Source organism: Lissotriton helveticus, chromosome 5_1 (assembly GCF_964261635.1).
Source record: "Lissotriton helveticus chromosome 5_1, aLisHel1.1, whole genome shotgun sequence".
NCBI classification, from domain to species: domain Eukaryota; kingdom Metazoa; phylum Chordata; class Amphibia; order Caudata; family Salamandridae; genus Lissotriton; species Lissotriton helveticus.
The window spans coordinates 29,097,749-29,121,160 of record NC_136065.1 but is presented as its reverse complement, the minus strand read 5'-3'; the positions used below and the strand labels follow the sequence as shown (position 1 = coordinate 29,121,160).

Genomic DNA, 23,412 nt, shown 5'->3' with positions numbered 1-23,412 from the left:
AAGGGTTTGATAAAGGGACATGAGTTTGAATTAGTGTATGAAGTTCAAGAGTATTTGATTATCCCGGTGAAGAAAGGCAGGAAGTGTGCAAATTTCCCACTGGCATCAGCTGGGTTAGTGGCTATAAGAAAAAGGTTTGATAAATGGCTTGCATTTTGAATATGGATATGAATTAGAAGTATAGTTGTTAATCATAGCCAACAAAGGACGAAAGTAGATGTGTGTGTGTACTTGTAGATGATGTGTTGAATGAGTGGAAGATGAATTAGGTGAAAAAAAGGAAAGGTTGCATGTGTGCAAATTACCCACTGCCTTCAGCTGGGGAAGTAGTTACAACAAAAAGGCTTGATTAAGGGCCTTGACTTTGAATCAGATTATTAAATTGAACAATAATTGATAACTGCAGCCAAGATAGGCAGCAATTGTGGTAATTTTCTAATGACTTTGGATGGGGTAATAGCTACAGCAAAAAGCCTCAATAAAGGCCAGGAGTTTGAATTCCAATATGAAATTCAAGAATAATGGATAAACCTTGGTAAAAAAAGGCAGGAAGTTGGTGTGTGTTATGTGTAGATGATGTGTTGATTGAGTGGAAGGTGTAAAAGGTGAAAAACTGGAAATGATGCACACACACAAAGCACCCACTGACTTGTAAGGGAAGTCGATCTTTGGATAGCTAGCTCATTACACAGATTCTGCGTTGAATTTCATAGTGGGAGGCTGAGAAATGGCAACCACATGGTAGGAAGCAACGTAAGTGCTCGAATTTCCCACTGTGGGTGGGAGGGCTGGAAAATTAGAACACCGGGACCATTTTAGAGCCTCTACTTTGAATTAGAATAATATTTGGCAAAGGCAGCAAGAAAGTCAGCAGGTAGGTGTGTTTCAGGTAGTGGATGCAGAATAAGGTGAAAAGGAAGAAAGGTAGCAGATGCGGAAACAAGTGCATTACAGACTGCGAGTCGGATTCCACAGTGGGAGTCTGAGAAACGGGCATCTCACCTAAGGAGTTAAGCAAGTGCACAAAGTACACACACTGTGCAGTGGAAAGGACGCAAGAAAGGACGCAAGTGTGCACATTTTTCCACTGCCTTTGGATGAGGTAGTTCTTAGAACAAAAAAGCTTGATAAATGTGTAATAACTAATGTTCAGGACAGTGATGGTCCTGTTTCTTGTTTTTGATGAGGTTGATATACTATTTTGCGTAACACTAACGTTATTCACAATTAATGCATAGAAATTCTAGAATAATTAATAACCCCAGCCAAGAAAGTTAGCAAGTGTGTATATTTTAAACTGCTTTCGGACGGGGTAGTTTTTACAACAAAAAAGCTTGATAAATGTCTAATAAGTAATATTGAAGAGAGCGCTGCTCTTGTTTCTTGTTGTTGATGAGGTTGATAGACTGTTTGCATAACACAAAAGTTCATCACAATAAATGCACATACTACATCACTTATGACATGCTCAGTGGCATCACTCATGACATCACTGGTGACATTTCAAATGACATCACTGAAAGCAGTGAAAGGGTGTTTAGAAGCAATACTGTCCAGCATAAAAAGGGGATAAGTATGTTTTTAAGTAACATGATCACATTGAACATATTTGTTTTATATTTAGACACTCTTGCAGTCTAGTGTTGTGTCCAAATTATCTAAAAAAGTAACAAATTATTTAAAAAAGTAATGTTCAGAGACCTTTTTCAACCTGTTATGATTTGCACAATCCTTTTAGAGTTAGAATAGACAATAGAATGAAATATTTTAAATTAAATTATTACATTCTAAATGCAAAAGGCGCGTTTATATTGCAGACACATAATCCATTATTTTATGTACAGGCAGTAAAAGGCAAGTATGATTTACAGTTGCTTGGAGTCATCTGCTGCATTCGAAACATTAGGCCTGTTGAGAAGAAAGTGAAAAGTATGTTGTAATTAATATTGCATTGTTTTAAGGTGAATAACTTTTTGAAATAAAAAGTTTATATGTATTTACATGGTAAACATAGTTCGAGGGTCAGAATGGCGTTTTGAGTCTGTGCAAAACCAGTAACTTCCATGTTTGAAGGGTTTTCAACAACTCTTCTCTAATCTTTTGTCATAGTGAAGAATGTTGTGCTTTTTTTCTGACAATGGCAGACATCAACCTTCTTTCTGCGTTGGGAAAAAAGGGGTTGGAGAAAAAGTGAATTTGTAAACATTTAGATTTTTGCATGAGCAAATCTACATGTGCAAATTTGCTCATGTTAAAATGTAGTTCACAAATATTTTCTAGGAGTACTATTTCTTGTCCTACTTGTGTGCATTTTTTGGAATTCACAAAAGCTGTATAATTGCACTTAATGCAAGGAAATATACCATGGGTGCACTTTTGAGACTTTCTTGAATAATTGGGTCTCTAATTTGTTTTGGCATTAACCGTGAACTTTTGCGTTTATTACATCTCTGTCTCTGTTTCTCTCTCTCCACTCCACTCTCATCCACTCTGCTGTTTCTCTTGTCTCTCTTTCTCTCTCTGTATTTGTATCGGATGGCTTCACTGTGAGTCAAAGCAGTATGCTGTTTTACAAGGAACATATCGGCACACAAAGTAGTTTTGTTGAGTGCCACTGACTACTGTGGAAGTTTGTGATTTTTAAAACTAAAAATATTTTTTGCTTTTGCCAAAGTTTGTTATAATAGTGAGGGCTCAGCAGCTTTCATGCCAATAACGTTTTACAAATACGATGCCAAAACGAGTCACACAATAACAAAAGTAAAAAGGTGACCTTTAATTTCAGACCTACTGTGTTTGGCAATGCTTGTTGAATTTTGATTCCCATAAACTTATTGAAACTAGTTACAGAGATTTTCCATAATGAATATTTTTGGGAAAAACTAGCATGGATTAACACGTTATTAAATGATACGGCAAAACAATGGAAACTGAAATTTTATAGTAGTTTAGCACAATATTTTTTTTCTGTTTTCTCTTTTTTATGAACATTTTATTTTGAAAGCAAAGTATTATCAAACTTGCTTAAATGATACGGCAAAACAATGGAAACTGAAATTTTATAGTAGTTTAGCACAATATTTTTTTTCTGTTTTCTCTTTTTTATGAACATTTTATTTTGAAAGCAAAGTATTATCAAACTTGCTTTTAAGCTCCTGCAAATTTTTGCCGCAAATTGTAGAGCATTCTGGGAGTAGTATACATAGCCTCATAGTGCTAAACTTTGGAAATGTGTGTACACTTTTTTTACTACAAAAACTGTCAGTAGGGCAGTCTGAGCTAACTAATAATATTGACTGCATCAATGTTGTACTAGTTTGAAGGTCATTAAAATATGGACACAAATATTACCTCAGCAGCAGACACTTTGCATTCCTGCTCCATAATGTTTTACTGTGAATTGGCAGGTGAAGTATTTGTGTTGAAGTGCCTGGGACTACTTGTTTCAAGGACAAAATACATGTAAAATCTTGATGGCACTGACCCTAATATATGATGCTGAATATTGAAAGGTGCAAGAGTTTCTAATAAGGATACGTGGGTGAGGTGTGTTTCAGAGCTGCGCGGTTTTGTATACTGCAGGCACTGACAGTTGTGCACTCAGAGGTTAGAACATTTACTTAAAGTGCGCGCCCGAGTAATAAATGCATTCAATTAATGAACTATAAATACATGTTTGAAGAGCATTAACATATTTACAAACATATTACGTTAACTGTAGACAGTGCCCTTCTATGATCCATTATGTTGTACTGCTAACTGGCAGCCATAGGGTTTGTGCTGCTGGGAGTTGGGCCTACTTGTGCCAAGGACACAATATACAGGTGACAAATTATTGTTCTTGACCTGAAATAATATGTTCTATGCGTCGGGCTATAGGAATTTCACATACCTGACAGTGGATTGCTAGCTTCCTCTGATAGTGGAGGAAACTCCAAAAAGATCCTTACCATAAAGTTTTCTGTATAAGTTGCTGAAGCTTTTTCGATGCAGACACCACAATACTTTTCAACAGACTGTTAATGTAAAAAAGATGTATATTACGAGCTGTGGCTGCCAATTACGTTTGTTTAGACTTACAACTAATCGAAAAGTAATACAGGCTTGGGAGTGTCATGTGACGCTGTAATAAATATTAAAACTAATGGGAGAATTAGGAGCGAAAACCGAAATTTATGTATGCAGAATTTATAAAAATACAGGTCTGGAGGACTTCGTGACAAAGAAAGAAAGATTTATACTATGTACATACAATTTAAAAGCATTGAGGGGTAGGAGGGGCACGTGATGCATTAAAGAATACTATTATGAACATACAATAAAAAGAACACATTGTAAAGTACGCTACACACTTCAAAGATACGATATAGAAATTCATGGAAGCTCAATTTCTAAAAAAAGGTGTGGGAGTGCTCCGTAAGACAGAAGGAAATATTAGGATCAACAAAGGAAGATGCATAAGAATGGAGGCGTCGGACCAGGGCCGGAGTGGGAACCAAAACCGGCCCTGGCAAAATGCTTGGCCGCCCCCCAAACCCCTCCCCCGGGAATGGGGGGGTTGAGGGTGCGACCGAGCTGTTCGCCGGGGCTGGTTTTCGGCCGATTTTGTTACAGGACCGATTTTGTAGCTATGTTGCAAAAACGGCCCTGTAACAAAATCGGCCCCCAGGGGCCCAAAACCGGCCCCCACCTTTGCGGCGCACCGGGGGATTGCCCAGTGCCCGCCACGACCAGTCCGGGGGCTTCACTGTGAGTCAAAGGATTATGCTGTTTTACAAGGAGCATATCGGCACACAAAGTAGTTTTGTTGAGTGCCACTGACTACTGTGGAAGTTTGTGATTTTTAAAACTAAAAATATTTTTTGCTTTTGCCAAAGTTTTTTATAATAGTGAGGGCTCAGCAGCTTTTATGCGAATAACGTTTTACAAATACGATGGCAAAAAGAGTCACACAATGAAAAAAGTAAAAAGGTGAACTTTAATTTCAGACCTACTGGGTTTTGCAATGCTTGTTGAATTTTGGTTCCCATAGTCTTATTGAAACTAGTTACAGAGATTTTCCATAATGAATATTATTGGGAAATACTAGCATGGATTAACACGTTATTAAATGATACTGCAAAACAATGGTAACCGAAATGTTCTAGTAACTTAGCACAATATTTTTTTTTCTGTTTTTTCTTTTTTATGAACATTTTATTTTGAAAGCAAAGTATTATCAAACTTGCTTTTAAGCTTCTGCAAATTTTTTGCATCAAATCGTAGAGCATTCTGGGAGTAGTATACATAGCCTCATAGTGCTAAACTTTGGAAATGTGTGTACACTTTTTTACTACAAAAACTGTCAGTAGTGCAGTCTGAGCTCACAACATTTATGTGGAACAGTCACTAACTAATAATAATGACTGCATCAACGTTGTACTAGTTTGAAGGTCATTAAAATATGGACACAAATATTACCCCGGCAGCAGACACTTTGCATTTCTGCTCCATAACGTTTTACTGTAAATTGGCAGGTGAAGTATTTGTGTTGAAGTGCCTGGGACTACTTGTTTCAAGGACAAAATACATGTAAAATCTTGATGCCACTGACCCTAATAAATATATGATGCTGAATATTGAAAGGTGCAAGAGTTTCTAATAAGATACGTGGGTGAGACGTGTTTCAGAGATGCACGGTTTTGTATACTGCAGGCACTGACAGTTGTGCACTCAAAGGTTAGAACATTTACTTAGAGTGCGCGCACGAGTAATAAATGCATTCAATTAATGAACTGTAAATACATGTTTGAAGAGCATTAACATATTTACAAACATATTACGTTAACTGTAGACAGTGCCCTTCTATGATCCATTATGTGGTACTGCTAACTGGCAGCCATAGGGTTTGTGCTGCTGGGAGTTGGGCCTACATGTGCCAAGGACACAATATACAGGTGACAAATTATTGTCCTTGACCTGAAATAATATGTTCTATGCGTCGGGCTATAGGAATCCCTGACGGTGAATAGCTAGCTTTCTATGATAGTGGAGGAAACCCGAAAAGATCCTTACCATAAGGTTTTCTGTATAAGTTGCTGAAGCTTTTTCGTTGCAGACACCACAATACTTTTCAACAGACTGTAAATGTAAAAAAGATGTATATTACGAGCTGTGGCTGCCAATTACATTTGTTCAGACTTACAACTCTTCGAAAAGTAATACAGGCTTGGGAGTGTCACGCGACGCTGTAATAAATATTAAAACTAATGGGAGAATTAGGAGCGAAAACCGAAATTTATGTATGCAGAATTTATAAAAATACAGGTCTGGAGGACTTCGTGACACAGAAAGAAAGATTTAAATCGGCCCCCAGGGGCCCTAAACCGGCCCCCACCTTTGCGGCGCACCCGGGGATTGCCCAGTGCCCTCAATGACCAGTCCGGGCCTGCCTGGGACGGCGTTGTGACGCAGAAAAGAAAACCATCATGGACGCTCAATTAATAACAATAGAGGCCTAAGCACGTGGCGTAGTACAGAAATATGACCCTGAAGTGTATGCACAAATAATTTATAAAATTAGCGGTGTATAGGATCGCGTGGGGCAGAAAGAAACTTTTATACTATGTGCATACAATTTAAAAGCATTCAGGGGTTGGAGGGGCACGTGATGCATTAAAGAATACTATTATGAACATACAATAAAAAGAACACATTGTAAAGTACGTTACACACTTCAAAAATACGATATAGAAATTCATTGAAGCTCAATTTATACAAAAAGGCGTGGGAGTGCTCCGTAAGACAGAAGGAAATATTAGGATCAACAAAGGAAGATGCATAAGAATGGAGGTGTGGGACCAGGGCCGGAGTGGAAACCAAAACCGGCCGTGGCAAAGTGCTCCGCCGCCCCCCACCCCCTCCACCAGGAAGGGGGAGGGGGTTGGGGTGCGACCGAGCTGTTTGCCGGGGCCAGTTCTCGGACGATTTTGTTACAGGGCCGATTTAGTAGCTATGCTGCAAAAACAGCCCTGTTACAATATCGCCCCCCAGGGGCCCTAAACCGGCCCCCACCTTTGCGGCGCACCCGGGGATTGCCCAGTGCCCGCAATGACCAGTCCGGGCCTGCCTGGGACGGCCTCGTGACGCAGAAAAGAAAACCATCATGGACGCTCAATTAATAACAATAGAGGCCTAAGCACGGGGCGTAATACAGAAATATGACCCTGAAGTGTATGCACGAATAATTTATAAAATTAGAGGTGTATAGGATCTCGTGTGGCAGAAAGAAACTTTTATAGTATGTACATACAATTTAAGAGCATTGAGGGGTAGGAGGGGCACGAGATGCATTAAAGAATACTATTATGAACATACAATAAAAAGAACGCATTGTAAAGTATGTGACACACTTCAAAAATACAATATAGAAATTCATGGAAGCTAAATTTATAAAAAAAGGCGTGGGACTGCTCCGTAAGACAGAAGGAAGTATTAGGATCAACAAAGGAAGATCAATAGGAATGGAGGCCTGGGACCAGGGCCGGACTGGGAACCAAAACTGGCCCTGGCAAAGTGCTCGCCCACCCCTTCACCCCCCCACCCCCTGGGAAGTGGAGATGGGGCTGCGACCGAGCTGTTTGCCGGGGCCGGTTTTCGGCCAATTTTGTTACAGGGCCGATTTTGTAGCTATGCTGCAAAAACGGCTCTGTAACAAAATCGCCCCCAGGGGCCCAAAACCGGCCCCCACTTTTGCGACGCACCGGGGGATTGCCCAGTGGTCGCAACGACCAGTCCGGGCCTGCCTGGGACGGCCTTGTGACGCAGAAAAGAAAACCATCATGGACGCTCAATTAATAACAATAGAGGCCTAAGCACGTGGCGTAGTACAGAAATATGACCCTAAAATGTATGCACGAATAATTTCTAAAATTAGAGGTGTATAGGATGTCGTGTTCCAGAAAGAAACTTGTATAGTATGTACATACAATTTAAAGCATTGAGGGGTAGGAGGGGCACGTGATGCATTAAAGAATACTATTATGAACATACAATAAAAAGAACGCATTGTAAAGTACGTGACACTTCAAAAATACGATACAGAAATTCAAGCTACATTTATAAAAAAAGGCGTGGGAGTGCTCCGTAAGACAGAAGGAAATATTAGGATCAACAAAGGAAGATCAATAGTAATGGAGGCCTGCCTGGGACGGCTTCGTGACGCAGAAATTAAAGGACATAATGGACGCTCAATTTATAACGATAGAGGCCTAAACACGTGGCGTAGTATGAAATTACGACGCAGAAATGTATGCACGCATAATTTATAAAATTAGAGGTTTATAGGACCTCGTAACGCAGAAAGAAAGTTTTATACTATGTGCATACAAGCTAAAACCATTGAGGGGTAGGAGAGCCATATGATGGAGAAAAAAATAGCATCATGCATATACAATTTTCAGCGTAGGCTGATGTTGTGACGGTTTCTCTTACCTTTGCTTCTGTCGTCCTTTGTCGTGTCTTCAAAGGCTGCGGTTTCGCTGGGTCTGGGGTGTTTTGCGTGGGGCACCGCTGCCTCCGCGCCTATGGTATTGTGGCTGGGCGGCAGCAGCAGTGACACTACATCAAGTGTCAGGACTCCTCCTCCGCTTGATCTATGAGTTTGTAGTAAAATGGATGACAACACTGTGTCTGTCACCGCAGCACAGGCAGGTAAAAGAGAGAGTGGCCGGATTATATGGGAAATGCGTGGGCTGAGTAAACGTATCCCAGGGCCATCATTTGTAGCATTTTTGCGGTGTATAAGAATGATGGCCTTGGGGGACATCCCATTGGCTAATATATTGGTTTCTAGCCATAGTGATAGCAAGAATGGTAGGTGGTGGCATCTGGGGAGTGTGGGCGGGTGTGCAAGTGTGTGTGTTTGCACCAACAATTACCAACAGAGAGAGATGGGGGCGGTGTTATCATGTGCACAGAGGCAGGCCCAGAATCGGATCTCCAATGAGTGATCACTTCTCATCATTCCCCTTAGCACGCCCTGAGCTCTTATTTGTCACTGAGACGGTGATCGCAATATAGTTTGTACTGCTAATCACACTCAGCGTGTACCCGCGCATACAGTACGAATATGGTTTGTTGTTAAGCGTCGTAATGAAAGCTTCCGTGTGACGTCATGTACGGTGACCTGTACGCGAAAGGCGCCAATGTTTCTACATGGTTAAAAACATATATTTGTGTATTTAATGTAGATACTAAGGGAAGAAACTATTTGGGATAACTGTGAATATTTTTTTACAGTTTTAACAATCATATATTACTTTTAAAAACAATTACACAAATCGCGGTAGAACATCATGCGTACTGGTATCGAAAAAGCTGCGTAAGCGCATCATAAGCGTACGCAAAGCCATGTGACTTTAAAAGGAAATTTGATTGGTTCATAATTTTTCCTATTGCAACTGTTGAAAGTTTCGTCCCATTATAATCATTCAACCTTTGATTTTCTAAGAAGAAGCATTTCTTCTGAGAATTTTCTGAAATAGAAGGAAGATCATCGTAATAAGAGCAATAGACACATCTTCCAGCAGTTCTTCAGAGGGAGATTTCATTCCTGAAGAACCTCCAAAGAAGAGGAAAGAAGCTCTAATTTGGTAGTTTTTTACTTTTCCAGAAGGGCAAAAAAGGCTAATGCTCCAAAAGTAACCTGTAATATTTGCCAAACAACTCTTTCGAAGGGTTATCCATCTAAAAAATACTCCTCTGGCACAGCAAATATAGTGTGACACGTGAAGAACTTGCACCCCAATAACTTTGCTCTAGCTGCAAGCAGAGAGGTTGCAGGAGAACACACCTGCTTCTACATCAAGCACATCAACTGGTGGAACATAATTTTCAGCAAGCAGTCCACACCCACAAATTGATCCTGATTTTGCTAACGTTAAAATTGTATGCATTCATTGCGATAATCTTGCGGTAATCTTTTGTGTTATAGGGAACAGTCTATGGACCTGATAAAACGCAGGATGCAGGATCATTGGTGTCCTCGATATTAGTTTTTTTTTTCCATTATTTTGTTCCGCTTGGATTTTTTTGAGAAAATAAAAAAAAAATACAAAACTAAAAAGACAAAAAAACCCAGTTCTTTTTAGAACTACCTTCACTGGTCAAAGAGAACTATATTTCTATGGTAGTGTGTAAACGTTTGTCAGAATGAATGTGTAGTTCATAAATGAATGAATGAATACATTACTAGTGTATAGAGAATGTGAAAATGCAGAACTATAAGGAAGTGCTACAACATGAATCTATAAGGTGTTTACTTATAGCATACTGTAGTACCTCCGAAGCAATTGAATGTAACATATGTACATAAATATGTTACAAGTCTATGCTTCAATTTGCGCTGCTGGTGAAACTGCCTGGGTGAATTTGTATGTGTTAGGGGCGGATTTACAATCCCCTTGTGCCTCTCTTAGATAGTTGTTGCGTCACTTTTGTGACACAGCGGTTGTGCAAAAGATGTCACATGGTGTGTGCTATTAACAATGTGAGCATCTAGAAGGTGCGTTACATTGTAAGGCCCTGTGCCAGAAGGAGGCTTTTCTGCGCGGGAGGGGGTGTAGCAACGTCTCGTAAAAGTGACTAAGTGAAATGTGTAAGATTTCATTCAGTCACTTTTGAGCTCATTCTGCGTCAAAACCTTGCACGTGTTTGAAGCAGGTGTAAAGATTGATACAGTAGTGTGAGCATAGAGCCCCAATAGCATTGCTGCAGCTGTGTTACGGTTGCAACCGAAGTTAAGCAATAATTAATTCAAAAAATATTTTGCAAATTAGTTTTGTTATTATTTTATATTAAGAATATGAAATATAATCTAAAAAATAAAATAAATATACATATTTATATTAAACATATAAGAAATTAGTATAAAAATAATAATTAATACATTTATAAATTATCTTTTTCAAAACCTTTGAAATTCACTGAAAAAAACGTAGGTTTCTGACACGTTAAAGTTAGGAATTACCATTTAAAAAACCTTGCAAATTCACTTAAAAAACCATAGGTTTCACTCACGTTATAGTTAGGAATTAGCATTTAAAAAACCTTGCAAATTCACTGAAAAAACCATAGGTTTCACACACGTTATAGTTAGGAATTAGCATTTAAAAAACCTTGCAAATTCATATAGTTAGCTGAACAATTCTCTCATACAAAACCTTTGAAATTCCTCCGTTATAGTTAGCTCAGCTAACTATAACTTGCGCGCCCGCAATGCACTGTTGATGACGTCACATATTACATCACTCATGACATGGTCAGTGACCTGCCATGACATGGTCAGTGACTTCCCAACTTCCTAACATCACTCTCTGGCTCAGAATTCTACTTCGCACACAATATCCCTCAGCTTGAGAATGTCTTTTTTTAGCGAGACCATCAAGATAGAGAAGAAAACGGAAAGGAACGAAACGCAGATGCCTCACAAGCGCCTCACAAGCGCTCCTCTCAAAAACTGTTACCAAAAGGACACACGCATATCAGGCAGCAATCATAAACTTACCCGAGCGCTGTTCTCAGTGGTTCAGTCAGAAAGGAGGCACAAGTGTTTAGTCTGCGTCCTCCCGGTCCAAGCTGTCTCCTGTCTGCCGGTGCTGCTAATCCGAGTCATGGCACCAAATGTACAAAGGATGTTTAAGGGAGCGATTTCCTAGGGGGGCACAGGGGTACTTCACTGAGTGATTGAAGGAGTGATTTAGGTTCAAAAGGGGCACCTTAATTAGAGGCTGGGTGTCTGGGAACACTCGCACTAAAAATGAATAAGTTGGCACATTTCCTGCCATTCTTGTCTTGTTCAATTCTTGCTTTAATATCTTAAAATCCTGTAATTGCTTACAAAAAAAAAGTAAGTAGTATACAATAGAATATGAGATATCAGATCATAGAAAGTGATAGCCTTTGAGGCATAGCTATAGAGGCAAATTTTAATCCCCTGTGTAGCCCAATTCTCAGTTGGAGATGACACATGGGGGAAATACATTACAGCTGTCAGAGTTCATGTTCCATTCTCCTACATGCCTCTTATTCATGACAGCAAATAGCTAACTTTCTATTTTATAAATATATCATAAGCATGTTCGGTGAATCAGCCTAGAATCACAGGCACAATTTACTATTTACTGCTTAAGCAAAGATAGTGTAAATCTCAATAAAGCATAAGGCAGTTAGGATGATGAAGACACAATAAAAATGTTAGAAGTTTTCTTGCTGTTTTCGATATGCATAAATTGCATCTTTGTATTTATTTTTATATTCTGTTTTAGTACCACTCATATTTTATGGTTTAGGTTAGAAGTTTATTATAAATATTTAAAAATGTATTTCCTATTCTTTCTGGGTTTTAATGTTATATTCATAAATGAATCAGGTGTTAGAGTTCCACTGTGTCCCTGACCTCATCTTGTGGGATTTATTATTCCCAGTAAGTACTTATTATGAAGAACTGCTCAGTGTTTTAAATATGAATTGCAGTCCAAAGGGATTTCTAATTCATGCTGGCAGTTGGACTGAGTTCTTGCACCTGGAGGTGAGATATGAGAAGGATGTGACTCTATTTCAGATTAGAGGCCATGGTGAATGATGCATCTCCGGAGACTGAGTGACATTTGTAATGATTTGGCACTCACCCACCTCTAGGATGGTATAATTTGAAACCCTAATCTGGCTTCTTCCTTTGGCTATTGCATAATGCTGCTGTGTTTATTACCTGACTTGATGCCAAGTATTTCAGGATTTACATTTCAATCCAACTTTAAGTATGCCATTTTCTCCCAGCTCAAGTCAGCTCAATAGCATCTTAGGCTCATATTTATCAAACTTTCCACTTTTGCTTAATGAAAGTGATGCAAAGCATCAACATGATTTTTCTGTTATGTATTTCTTGAATATTATGAAGGCCATTTTTATGCACAGATGAAAAGTTTTTACACAGCTGAAGAGTTGGTCTCACGGTTGTTGTTCATGTAATGTTCCAAAAGCAAATACAATTGTACTGTTTAATTCAAATTGTCAAATGATGATTGTGTTGTGATAGTTTTATTCTCATCATTTTTAACTTTGTACTTAATTTTTATGAATTGCTTGAATTTAGAGCATTACACAATAGCACATTAGTCAAAATATTCAAACATGGAACATTTCTTGAATGGTTGCCTTTCAAATTTGGCAACAGTCTGTATTGAAACTCCACAAGTAACACATTTCTCGTTGCTATTTCAGACACTCTTCAGAAGGAAAAAGGTATGTGAAATTGCATTAAAACAAGGGTAAGGGCAAGCACACATCCAGTCAAGGTAGAGTACTTCTGTTACACATCTTGTCTGAAGATTGTTACTTCCTGTCTTGCAATATTTGCTCATCATGATGCTGGGAACTATATTTTGATCTACAGAGGGGCTATTTACTAGACTATGTCTCCTTTATACAAAACAGAAGTGCTCTACACAGAAAGAAAGGCAATTCCCAATCCACACAGCAGCAGAAAACCCCAAGAATGTTACCAAGTGATTTCACTGTAATTAGACACTTCTACTCCATTTTCAAAATCTCAGGAAATCCTCATTATGAAATTCATAATCTATTATAGGCCACCTGAAAAAACATATCGAAAGAATGAATTTCCAAATAATTCTTTGGTTTTAAACAAAATAGTTTGGAGATTTTAAAGATTTCAACATATTGTATATTAGATATTTTTTAATCCTTTTTATAACCTGCAATACATGTATTACTATTCAAAGACCCCTAACCAGAATAGTGCTAGGCAACATGATGTAATAAACTTTAAAAAAAATATCGAAATGATTGAGGGATTTTTTTTAATGCATCAATAATGTTAATGTGATAGGTCAGTTTGAAATGCATAAACTATCTTTGACTATTCGAAACGATATATCTTATGGATATATGTTATTTCAGACATTTTCCAAAAAGTATTTGGAACACTTGGAAACACCTTCCATATAGCTAGTACTACCCTCTGTCAGTTGTCCTTAATCTGGTTACTTTCACCATCAAGCAATGTAGAAATAAATTGCACATACTCAAAACAATACTAACCTTTACTTCTCTATATTTATCTGATAGGTGATTTAATTAAAGCAAGAGGTATGTATTTAAATTGAGCAATGGTAAATGGATATTATAAAACTAAATCTAGTGAGTTCATAATAAATGTTTTTGTTTACACAGAAAATCTCCAAACAGAAAAAGGTGAGTGCTATCATTTATCTTTTAATATAGAAGCATTGGATGAATTATGATCTCTTGCAGTGGCATTTTGCTGCCACTGTACAGAGTAAATCCTCTATCCCAGTTCAAGCCTTGAAAATGGTTTTTGTGTCATTATAATCAGGAACTTTACTGGTATGTTGTCTAAAGTTCTGAAGGTTTGAAATATTTCTTACTTGATACTCTGGCCTAGATGTATCAAGATTCCATTTTGCGAATCTTAAATAGTGATTTTTAGCGAATCGCTATTTAGAATTCGCAAAATGGAATGTATGTAAAAAATCGCTTTTTTTTTTAGAGATTCCTTATAATTCTTTATTTGCGAATTCGCATTTTGCGAATTCACAAATAAGGAATAATTTCCCATGCATTCCAAAGGGCCAGGAGTCCCATAGGAATGATTGTGAAGTAATTCTCAAATTGTTACTTCCTGTCTTGCAATATTTGCTCATCATGATGTTGGGAACTATATTTTGCTCTACAGAGGGGCTATTTACTAGACTATGTCTCCTTTATACAAAAACAGAAGTGCTCTACACAGAAAGAAAGGCAATTCCCAATCCACACAGCAGCAGAAAACCCCAGGATTGTTACCAAGTGATTTCACTGCAATTAGACACTACTACTCCATTTTCAAAATCTCAGGAAATCCTCATTATGAAATTCATAATCTATTATAGGCTACCTGAAAAGACATATCAAAAGCATGAATTTCCAAATAATTATTTGGTTTTAAACAAAATAGTTTTGAGATTTTAAAGATTTCAACATATTGTATATTAGATATTTTCTAATCCTTTTTATAACCTGCAATAAATGTATTACTTTTCAAAGACCCCTAACCAGAATAGTGCTAGGCAACTTGATGTAATAAACTTTAAAAAAAATATCGAAATGATTGAGGGATTTTTTTTAATGTATCAATAATGTTAATGTGAAAGGTCAGTTTGAAATGCATAAACTATCTTTGACTATGCGAAACGATATATCTTATGGATATATGTTATTTCAGACATTTTCCAAAAAGTAGTTGGAACACTTGGAAACACCTTCCATATAGCAGTACTACCCTCTGCCAGTTGTCCTTAATCTGGTTACTTTCACCATCAGGCAATGTAGAAATAAATTGCACATACTCAAAACAATACTAACCTTTACTTCTCTATATTTATCTGATAAGTGATTTAATTAAAGCAAGAGGTATGTATTTAAATTGAGCAATAGTAAATGGATATTATAAAAAACTAAATCTAGTGAGTTCATAATAAATGTTTTTGTGTACACAGACAATCTCCAAACAGAAAAAGGTTAGTGCTATCATTTATCTTCTAATATAGAAGCATTGGATGAATTATGATCTCTTGCAGTGGCATTTTGCCGCCACTGTACAGAGTAAATCCTCTAATCAAGTTCAAGCCTTGAAAATGGTTTTTGTGTCATTATAATGAGGAACTTTACTGGTATGTTGTATAAAGTTCTGAAGGTTTGAAATATTTCTTACTTGATACTCTGACTCTGGAATGTTGCCTAGAAATATATTAACAGTTTAAGAAATGAGAACTGAAATTTAAGTTCGGTTATGAGAGTTCAAAGAATACAATATACATTTGTATTGTTTTCTTGCTTAAGGTCATACCAAAAGAAAAGGGCACAAATGTTATATTGTTTTCCTCTCCAGTCTTTACAACATTGAGATGTATTGACCTCACTTTATGCGTTCTACAGTTTTCTTGTGAAAGCTTCCAATCCCGTCTTTTGATTAAGTAAGCCACTTCCTCTTTGTGAATATATTTTCCATTTGCCATCTGTAATGGTCTGAGCCCTGCCTGTCTTAGAAATTCACTGCCTATATCTCAAAAATAAGCATTTCCATAACCTAGTAAACTTGGATTTAATCAGGCTTGTTGTAAAAGACCTTCTTCCTGGTCACCTAAAGTATATACGAGGAGAACACAGGGAGCTGTAATTTACAATGTGGAGATAATGAAAACTATTAAAAATTATTATAACCTGGCAAATGTTCCACCCTGTCAATCTTGTTACACCCTCTGACTTAGAAGTGATTCCCATGGTTGAAAACATTGGTCTAGTGCCTGCCTGTCATTGGGCCATCCTGTCATAGTTATCCATATTTAGAGAACAGCTGCATTTAGAAAGCATTTTCTTCTCAGAATATTCATGCGAGACATCACAGTCCACAAAACATAAATCCATTCATAGATTGGTACATAGAGTAACAACTCCATATCTCTAATAGACAGTTATTTTTATTTAACAAACGTCAACTTCTGGATGTGTTTATTTAAATCCTAAAAGTCTCATGAGCAGGATAAATACATTAATTACCTCTCTGTAGAGTTCTCTATCTTCAGTTAACAATCACTCAGGAGATGCACTGAAGAATTAGTTTTTTTTTTCCAATTAGGAATAGTAGCCATCCACCAGGGAAGCCCAGGCCATTGTAATCGATGAGTTATGAGGATTTTATGCCACATATCAACCCAATAAATTAAGAGATGCATAGAGAGTGTTGTAAGTACCTAATTCTTTAAATGTCCGCACCAAACGGATAATAACCAACATTGAGCATTGATGGCCATTGCAGAGTTGTCAATGACACTCCCAGTAAGTAAAAACAGACAAGGATAGTTACACATTGCTTCGTGTGTGTGCTGTATGGAGACATTGAACTTATATCTAGAAGTAACAATCTGTCAGCAGTGCCAAAGCTCAAGCTCTGTAATGTTCAAATCATCAAAGTACAACTTTACCTATAGGACCGTACACATGCGCAGTGTGAGAAACCATCATGATAAACAACTAGAACCCACCCTCTTCTAAGGTGCAAGGAATGTGTTTGTCTGGCCAAACACAGCCCAAGGGATAAAGGTTACTGCTCCAGAATCCCTTTCCAACTTTGAAAAGTCTTTATTTACCTACAGGAATCCTGCAGTGATAGCTAATAGATCCATCGGGAGCTGCCCAGTGGCTTAAAGTTGTTAGAGGATGTGTCAGGAACACTATGACAATTCACGTTCAGGCTTTTCTATTTTAAATAATGTTGTCCCTTCAGACTCTAGGAATTCAATTTTTGGGCATTTTCCAATCTTTGCTATTTATTTTAGAGAATGTGTGATGTTATAAAGCTGTTAAGGAATACTAGAAATGTCAGCACCATATGTACCTGCTATCCAAGAATGTTTATGGATGTTAACTATATTCTATCTCTATGATAAACAAGTTGGCACATTTCCTGCCATTCTTGTCTTGTTCAATTCTTGCTTTAATATCTTAAAATCCTGTAATTGCTTACAAAATAAAAAGTAGGATAAGATAAAAATTGCAAGTAGTATACAATAGAATATGAGATATCAGATCATAGAAAGTGATAGCCTTCAAGGCACAGCTATAGAGGCAAATCTTAATCCCCTGTGTAGCCCAATCCTCAGTTGGAGATGACACAGGGGGAAAATACATTACAGCTGTCAGACTTCATGTTCCATTCTCCTACATGCTTCTTATTCCTGAAAGGAAATAGCTAACTTGCTATTTTATAAATAAATCAAAAGCATGTTGGGTGAATCAGCCTAGAATCACAGACACAATTTACTATTTACTGCTTAAGCAAAGATAGTATAAATCTCAATAATGCATAAGGCAGTTAGGATGATGAAGACACAATAAAAATGTTAGAAGTTTTCTTGCTGTTTTCGATATGCCTAAATTGCATCTTTGTATTCATTTTTATATTCTGTTTTAGTACCACTCATATTTTATGGTTTAGGTTAGAAGTTTATAATAAATATTTAAAAATGTATTTCCTATTCTTACTGGGTTTGAATGTTATATTCATAAATGATTCAGGTGTTAGAGTTCCACAGTGTCCCTGACCTCATCTTGTGGGATTTATTATTCCCAGTAAGTACTTATTATGAAGAACCGCTCAGTGTTTTAAATATGAATTGCAGTCCAAAGGGATTTCTAATTCATGCTGGCAGTTTGACTGAGCTCTTGCACCTGGAGGTGAGACATGAGAAGGATGTGACTCTATGGCAGAGGAGAGGCCATGGTGAATGATGCATCTCCGGAGACTGAGTGACATTTGTAATGATTTGGCACTCACCCACCTCTAGGATGGTATAATTTGAAACCCTAATCTGGCTTCTTCCTTTGGCTATTGCATAATGCTGCTGTGTTTATTAGCTGACTTGATGCCAAGTAGTTCAGGATTTACGTTTCAATCCAAATTTAAGTATGGCATTTTCACCCAGCTCAAGTCAGCTCAGTAGCATCTTAGGCTCATATTTATCAAACTTTCCACTTTTGCTTAATGAAAGTGATGAAAAGCATCAAAATGGTTTTTCTGTTATTTATTTCCTAATAATATGAAGGTCATTTTTATGCACAGATGAAAAGTTTTTACACAGCTGAAGAGTTGGTCTCACGGTTGTTGTTCATGTAATGTTCCAAATGCAGATTCAATTGTTCTGTTTAATTCAAATTGTCAAATGATGATTGTGTTGTGATAGTTTTATTCTCATCATTTTTAACATTGTACTTAGATGTTTGTGAATTGCTTGAATTTAGAGCATTACACTCTAGCACACTAGTCAAAATATTCAAACATGGAACATTTCTTGAATGGTTGCCTTTGAAATTTGGCAACAGTCTGTATTGAATATCCACAAGTAACACATTTCTCGTTGCTATTTCAGACACTCTTCAGAAGGAAAAAGGTATGTGAAATTGCATTAAAACAAGGGTAAGGGCAAGCACACATCCAGTCAAGGTAGAGTACTTCTGTTACACATCTTGTCTGAAGATTGTTACTTCCTGTCTTGCAATATTTGCTCATCATGATGCTGGGAACTATATTTTGATCTACAGAGGGGCTATTTACTAGACTATGTCTCCTTTATACAAAACAGAAGTGCTCTACACAGAAAGAAAGGCAATTCCCAATCCACACAGCAGCAGAAAACCCCAAGAATGTTACCAAGTGATTTCACTGTAATTAGACACTTCTACTCCATTTTCAAAATCTCAGGAAATCCTCATTATGAAATTCATAATCTATTATAGGCCACCTGAAAAAACATATCGAAAGAATGAATTTCCAAATAATTCTTTGGTTTTAAACAAAATAGTTTGGAGATTTTAAAGATTTCAACATATTGTATATTAGATATTTTTTAATCCTTTTTATAACCTGCAATACATGTATTACTATTCAAAGACCCCTAACCAGAATAGTGCTAGGCAACATGATGTAATAAACTTTAAAAAAAATATCGAAATGATTGAGGGATTTTTTTTAATGCATCAATAATGTTAATGTGATAGGTCAGTTTGAAATGCATAAACTATCTTTGACTATTCGAAACGATATATCTTATGGATATATGTTATTTCAGACATTTTCCAAAAAGTATTTGGAACACTTGGAAACACCTTCCATATAGCTAGTACTACCCTCTGTCAGTTGTCCTTAATCTGGTTACTTTCACCATCAAGCAATGTAGAAATAAATTGCACATACTCAAAACAATACTAACCTTTACTTCTCTATATTTATCTGATAGGTGATTTAATTAAAGCAAGAGGTATGTATTTAAATTGAGCAATGGTAAATGGATATTATAAAACTAAATCTAGTGAGTTCATAATAAATGTTTTTGTTTACACAGAAAATCTCCAAACAGAAAAAGGTGAGTGCTATCATTTATCTTTTAATATAGAAGCATTGGATGAATTATGATCTCTTGCAGTGGCATTTTGCTGCCACTGTACAGAGTAAATCCTCTATCCCAGTTCAAGCCTTGAAAATGGTTTTTGTGTCATTATAATCAGGAACTTTACTGGTATGTTGTCTAAAGTTCTGAAGGTTTGAAATATTTCTTACTTGATACTCTGGCCTAGATGTATCAAGATTCCATTTTGCGAATCTTAAATAGTGATTTTTAGCGAATCGCTATTTAGAATTCGCAAAATGGAATGTATGTAAAAAATCGCTTTTTTTTTTAGAGATTCCTTATAATTCTTTATTTGCGAATTCGCATTTTGCGAATTCACAAATAAGGAATAATTTCCCATGCATTCCAAAGGGCCAGGAGTCCCATAGGAATGATTGTGAAGTAATTCTCAAATTGCGAACTCGCAATTTGCTAATCGCAATTTGAGAATTATTTCAAGGGTGCAGGGGTGTCTCATGGACACCCTGCTGTACCCCTGAAACTTACATGTGTGTGCATATGGCGCACATACATGCCCTATGGGCATGTATGTGTGTCGCATGCCACCCTCAAAGTTGCAAAATTTTAGGTTTTGAAAGGATTTCGCAAATTAACACGAACCTCAAATTGGTGTTAATTTGCGATTCCTTAACCTGAATTCACAATTGAAAAAAGCTTCATACATGGCATTTAAGGAACCGCAAAATTGCGATTCCTTAAATGCTTAAGCAAAATAAGGAATCACAAATTTTTGCGATTCCTTATTTTGCTAATTCCACATACATCCCAAAAGATGCAAAATGTCCGTTTGCGATTCGTTAAGGCTGAAATTCTGCAAATTTCCGACTTAACGAATCGCAAAAGGCTTGATACATCTAGGCCTCTGACTCTGGAATGTTGCCTAGAAATATATTAACAGTTTAAGAAATGAGAACTGAAATTTAAGTTCGGTTATGAGAGTGCAAAGAATACAATATACATTTTAATTGTTTTCTTGCTTAAGGTCATACCAAAAGAAAAGGGCACCAATGTTATATTGTTTTCCTCTCCAGTCTTTACAACATTGAGATGTATTGACCTCACTTTATGCGTTCTACAGTTTTCTTGTGAAAGCTTCCAATCCCGTCTTTTTATTAAGTAAGCCACTTCCTCTTTGTGAATATATTTTACATTTTCCATCTGTAATGGTCTGAGCCCTGCCTGTCTTAGAAATTCATTGCCTATATCTCTAAAATAAGCATTTCCATAACCTAGGAAACTTGGCTTTAATCAGGCTTTTTGTAAAAGACCTTCTTCCTGGTCACCTAAAGCATATACGAGGAGAACACAGGGAGCTGTAATTTACAATCTGGAGATAATGAAAACTATTAAAAATTATAATAACCTGGCAAATGTTCCACCCTGTCAATCTTGTCACACCCTCTGACTTAGAAGTGATTCTCATGGTTGAAAACCTTGGTCTAGTGCCTGCTGTCATTGGGCCATCCTGTCATAGTTATCCATATTTAGACAACAGCTGCATTTAGAAAACATTTTCTTCTCAGAAGATTCATGCGAGACATCACAGTCCACAAAACATAAATCCATTCATAGATTGGTACATAGAGTAACAACTCCATATGTCTTATAGACAGTTATTTTTATTTAACAAACTTCAACTTCTGGAGGTGTTTATTTAAATCCTAAAAGTCTCATGAGCAGGATAAATACATTAATTACCTCTCTGTAGAGTACTCTATCTTCAGTTAACAATCGCTCAGGAGATGCACTGAAGAATTAGTTGGTTTTTTTCCAATTAGGAATAGTAGCCACCCACCAGGGAAGCCCAGGCCATTGTAATCGATGAGGTATGAGGCTTTTATGCCACATATCAACCCAATAAATTAAGAGATGCATAGAGAGTGTTGTAAGTACTTAATTCTTCAAATGTCCGCACCGAAAGGATAATAACCAACATTGAGCATTAATGGCCATTGCAGAGTTGTCAATGACACTCCCAGTAAGTAAAAACAGACAAGGATAGTCACACATTGCTTCGTGTGTGTGCTGTATGAAGACATTGAACTTATATCTAGAAGTAAAAATCTGTCAGCAGTGCCAAAGCTCAAGCTATGTAATGTTCAAATCATCAAAGTACAACTTTACCTATAGGACAGAAAACATGCGCAGTGTGAGAAACCATCATGATAAACAAGTAGAACCCACCCTCTTCTAAGGTGCAAGGAATGTGTTTGTCTGGCCAAACACAGCCCAAGGGATAAGGGTTAGTGCTCCAGAATCCCTTTCCAACTTTGAAAACTCTTTATTTACCTACAGGCATCCTGCAGTGATAGCTAATAGATCCATCAGGAGCTGCCCAGTGGCCTAAAGTTGTTAGAGGATGTGTCAGGAACACTATGACAATTCACGTTCAGACTTTTCTATTTTAAATAATGTTGTCCCTTCAGACTCTAGGAATTCAATTTTTGGGCATTTTCCAATCTTTGCTATTTATTTTATAGAATGTGTGATGTTATAAAGCTGTTTAGGAATACTAGAAATGTCAGCATCATATGTACCTGCTATCCAAGAATGTTTATGAATGTTAACTATATTCTATCTCTATGATAAATAAGTTGGCACATTTCCTGCCATTCTTGTCTTGTTCAATTCTTGCTTTAATATCTTAAAATCCTGTTATTGCTTACAAAACAAAAGGTAGGATAAGATACAAATTGCAAGTAGTATACAATAGAATATCAGATATCAGATCATAGAAAGAGATAGCCTTCGAGGCATAGCTATAGAGGCAAATGTTAATCCCCTGTGTAGCCCAATCCTCAGTTGGAGATGACACAGGGGGGAAATACATTACAGCTGTCAGAGGTCATGTTCCATTCTCCTACATGTTTCTAATTCATGACAGGAAATAGCTAACTTGCTATTTTATCAATAAATCATAAGCATGTTGGGTGAATAAGCCTAGAATCACAGGCACAATTTACTATTTACTGCTTAAGCAAAGATAGTAAAAACCTCAATAAAGAATAATGCACTTAGGATGATGAAGACACAATAAACTTGTTAGAAGTTTTCTTGCTGTTTTCGATATGCCTAAATTGCATCTTTGTATTTATTTTTTATATTCTGTTTTAGTACCACTCATATTTTATGGTTTATGTTAGAAGTTTATTATAAATATTTAAAAATGTGTTTCCTATTCTTACTGGGTTTGAATGTTATATTCATAAATGATTCAGGTGTTAGAGTTCCACTGTGTCCCTGACCTGATCGTGTGGGATTTATGATTCCCAGTAAGTACTTATTATGAAGAACTGCTCAGTGTTTTAAATATGAATTACAGTCCAAAGGGAATTCTAATTCATGCTGGCAGTTTGACTGAGTTCTTGCACCTGGAGGTGAGACATGA

The 23,412-nt window shown here is 37.0% G+C and overlaps 1 protein-coding gene across 1 annotated transcript in view; it reads left to right on the top strand.

The window, feature by feature from the left end:
- The window catches only part of LOC144752361 (butyrophilin subfamily 2 member A2-like), a 613,785-nt gene that overhangs the window by 341,476 nt on the left and 248,897 nt on the right, over window positions 1-23,412 (top strand). Inside the window, exons 5-9 of the mRNA XM_078640296.1 lie at window positions 14,128-14,148; window positions 15,558-15,578; window positions 18,987-19,007; window positions 19,854-19,874; window positions 19,959-19,979. Coding sequence (XP_078496422.1) covers window positions 14,128-14,148; window positions 15,558-15,578; window positions 18,987-19,007; window positions 19,854-19,874; window positions 19,959-19,979 — 105 coding nt within the window. The remainder of the gene's footprint in view (window positions 1-14,127; window positions 14,149-15,557; window positions 15,579-18,986; window positions 19,008-19,853; window positions 19,875-19,958; window positions 19,980-23,412) is intronic.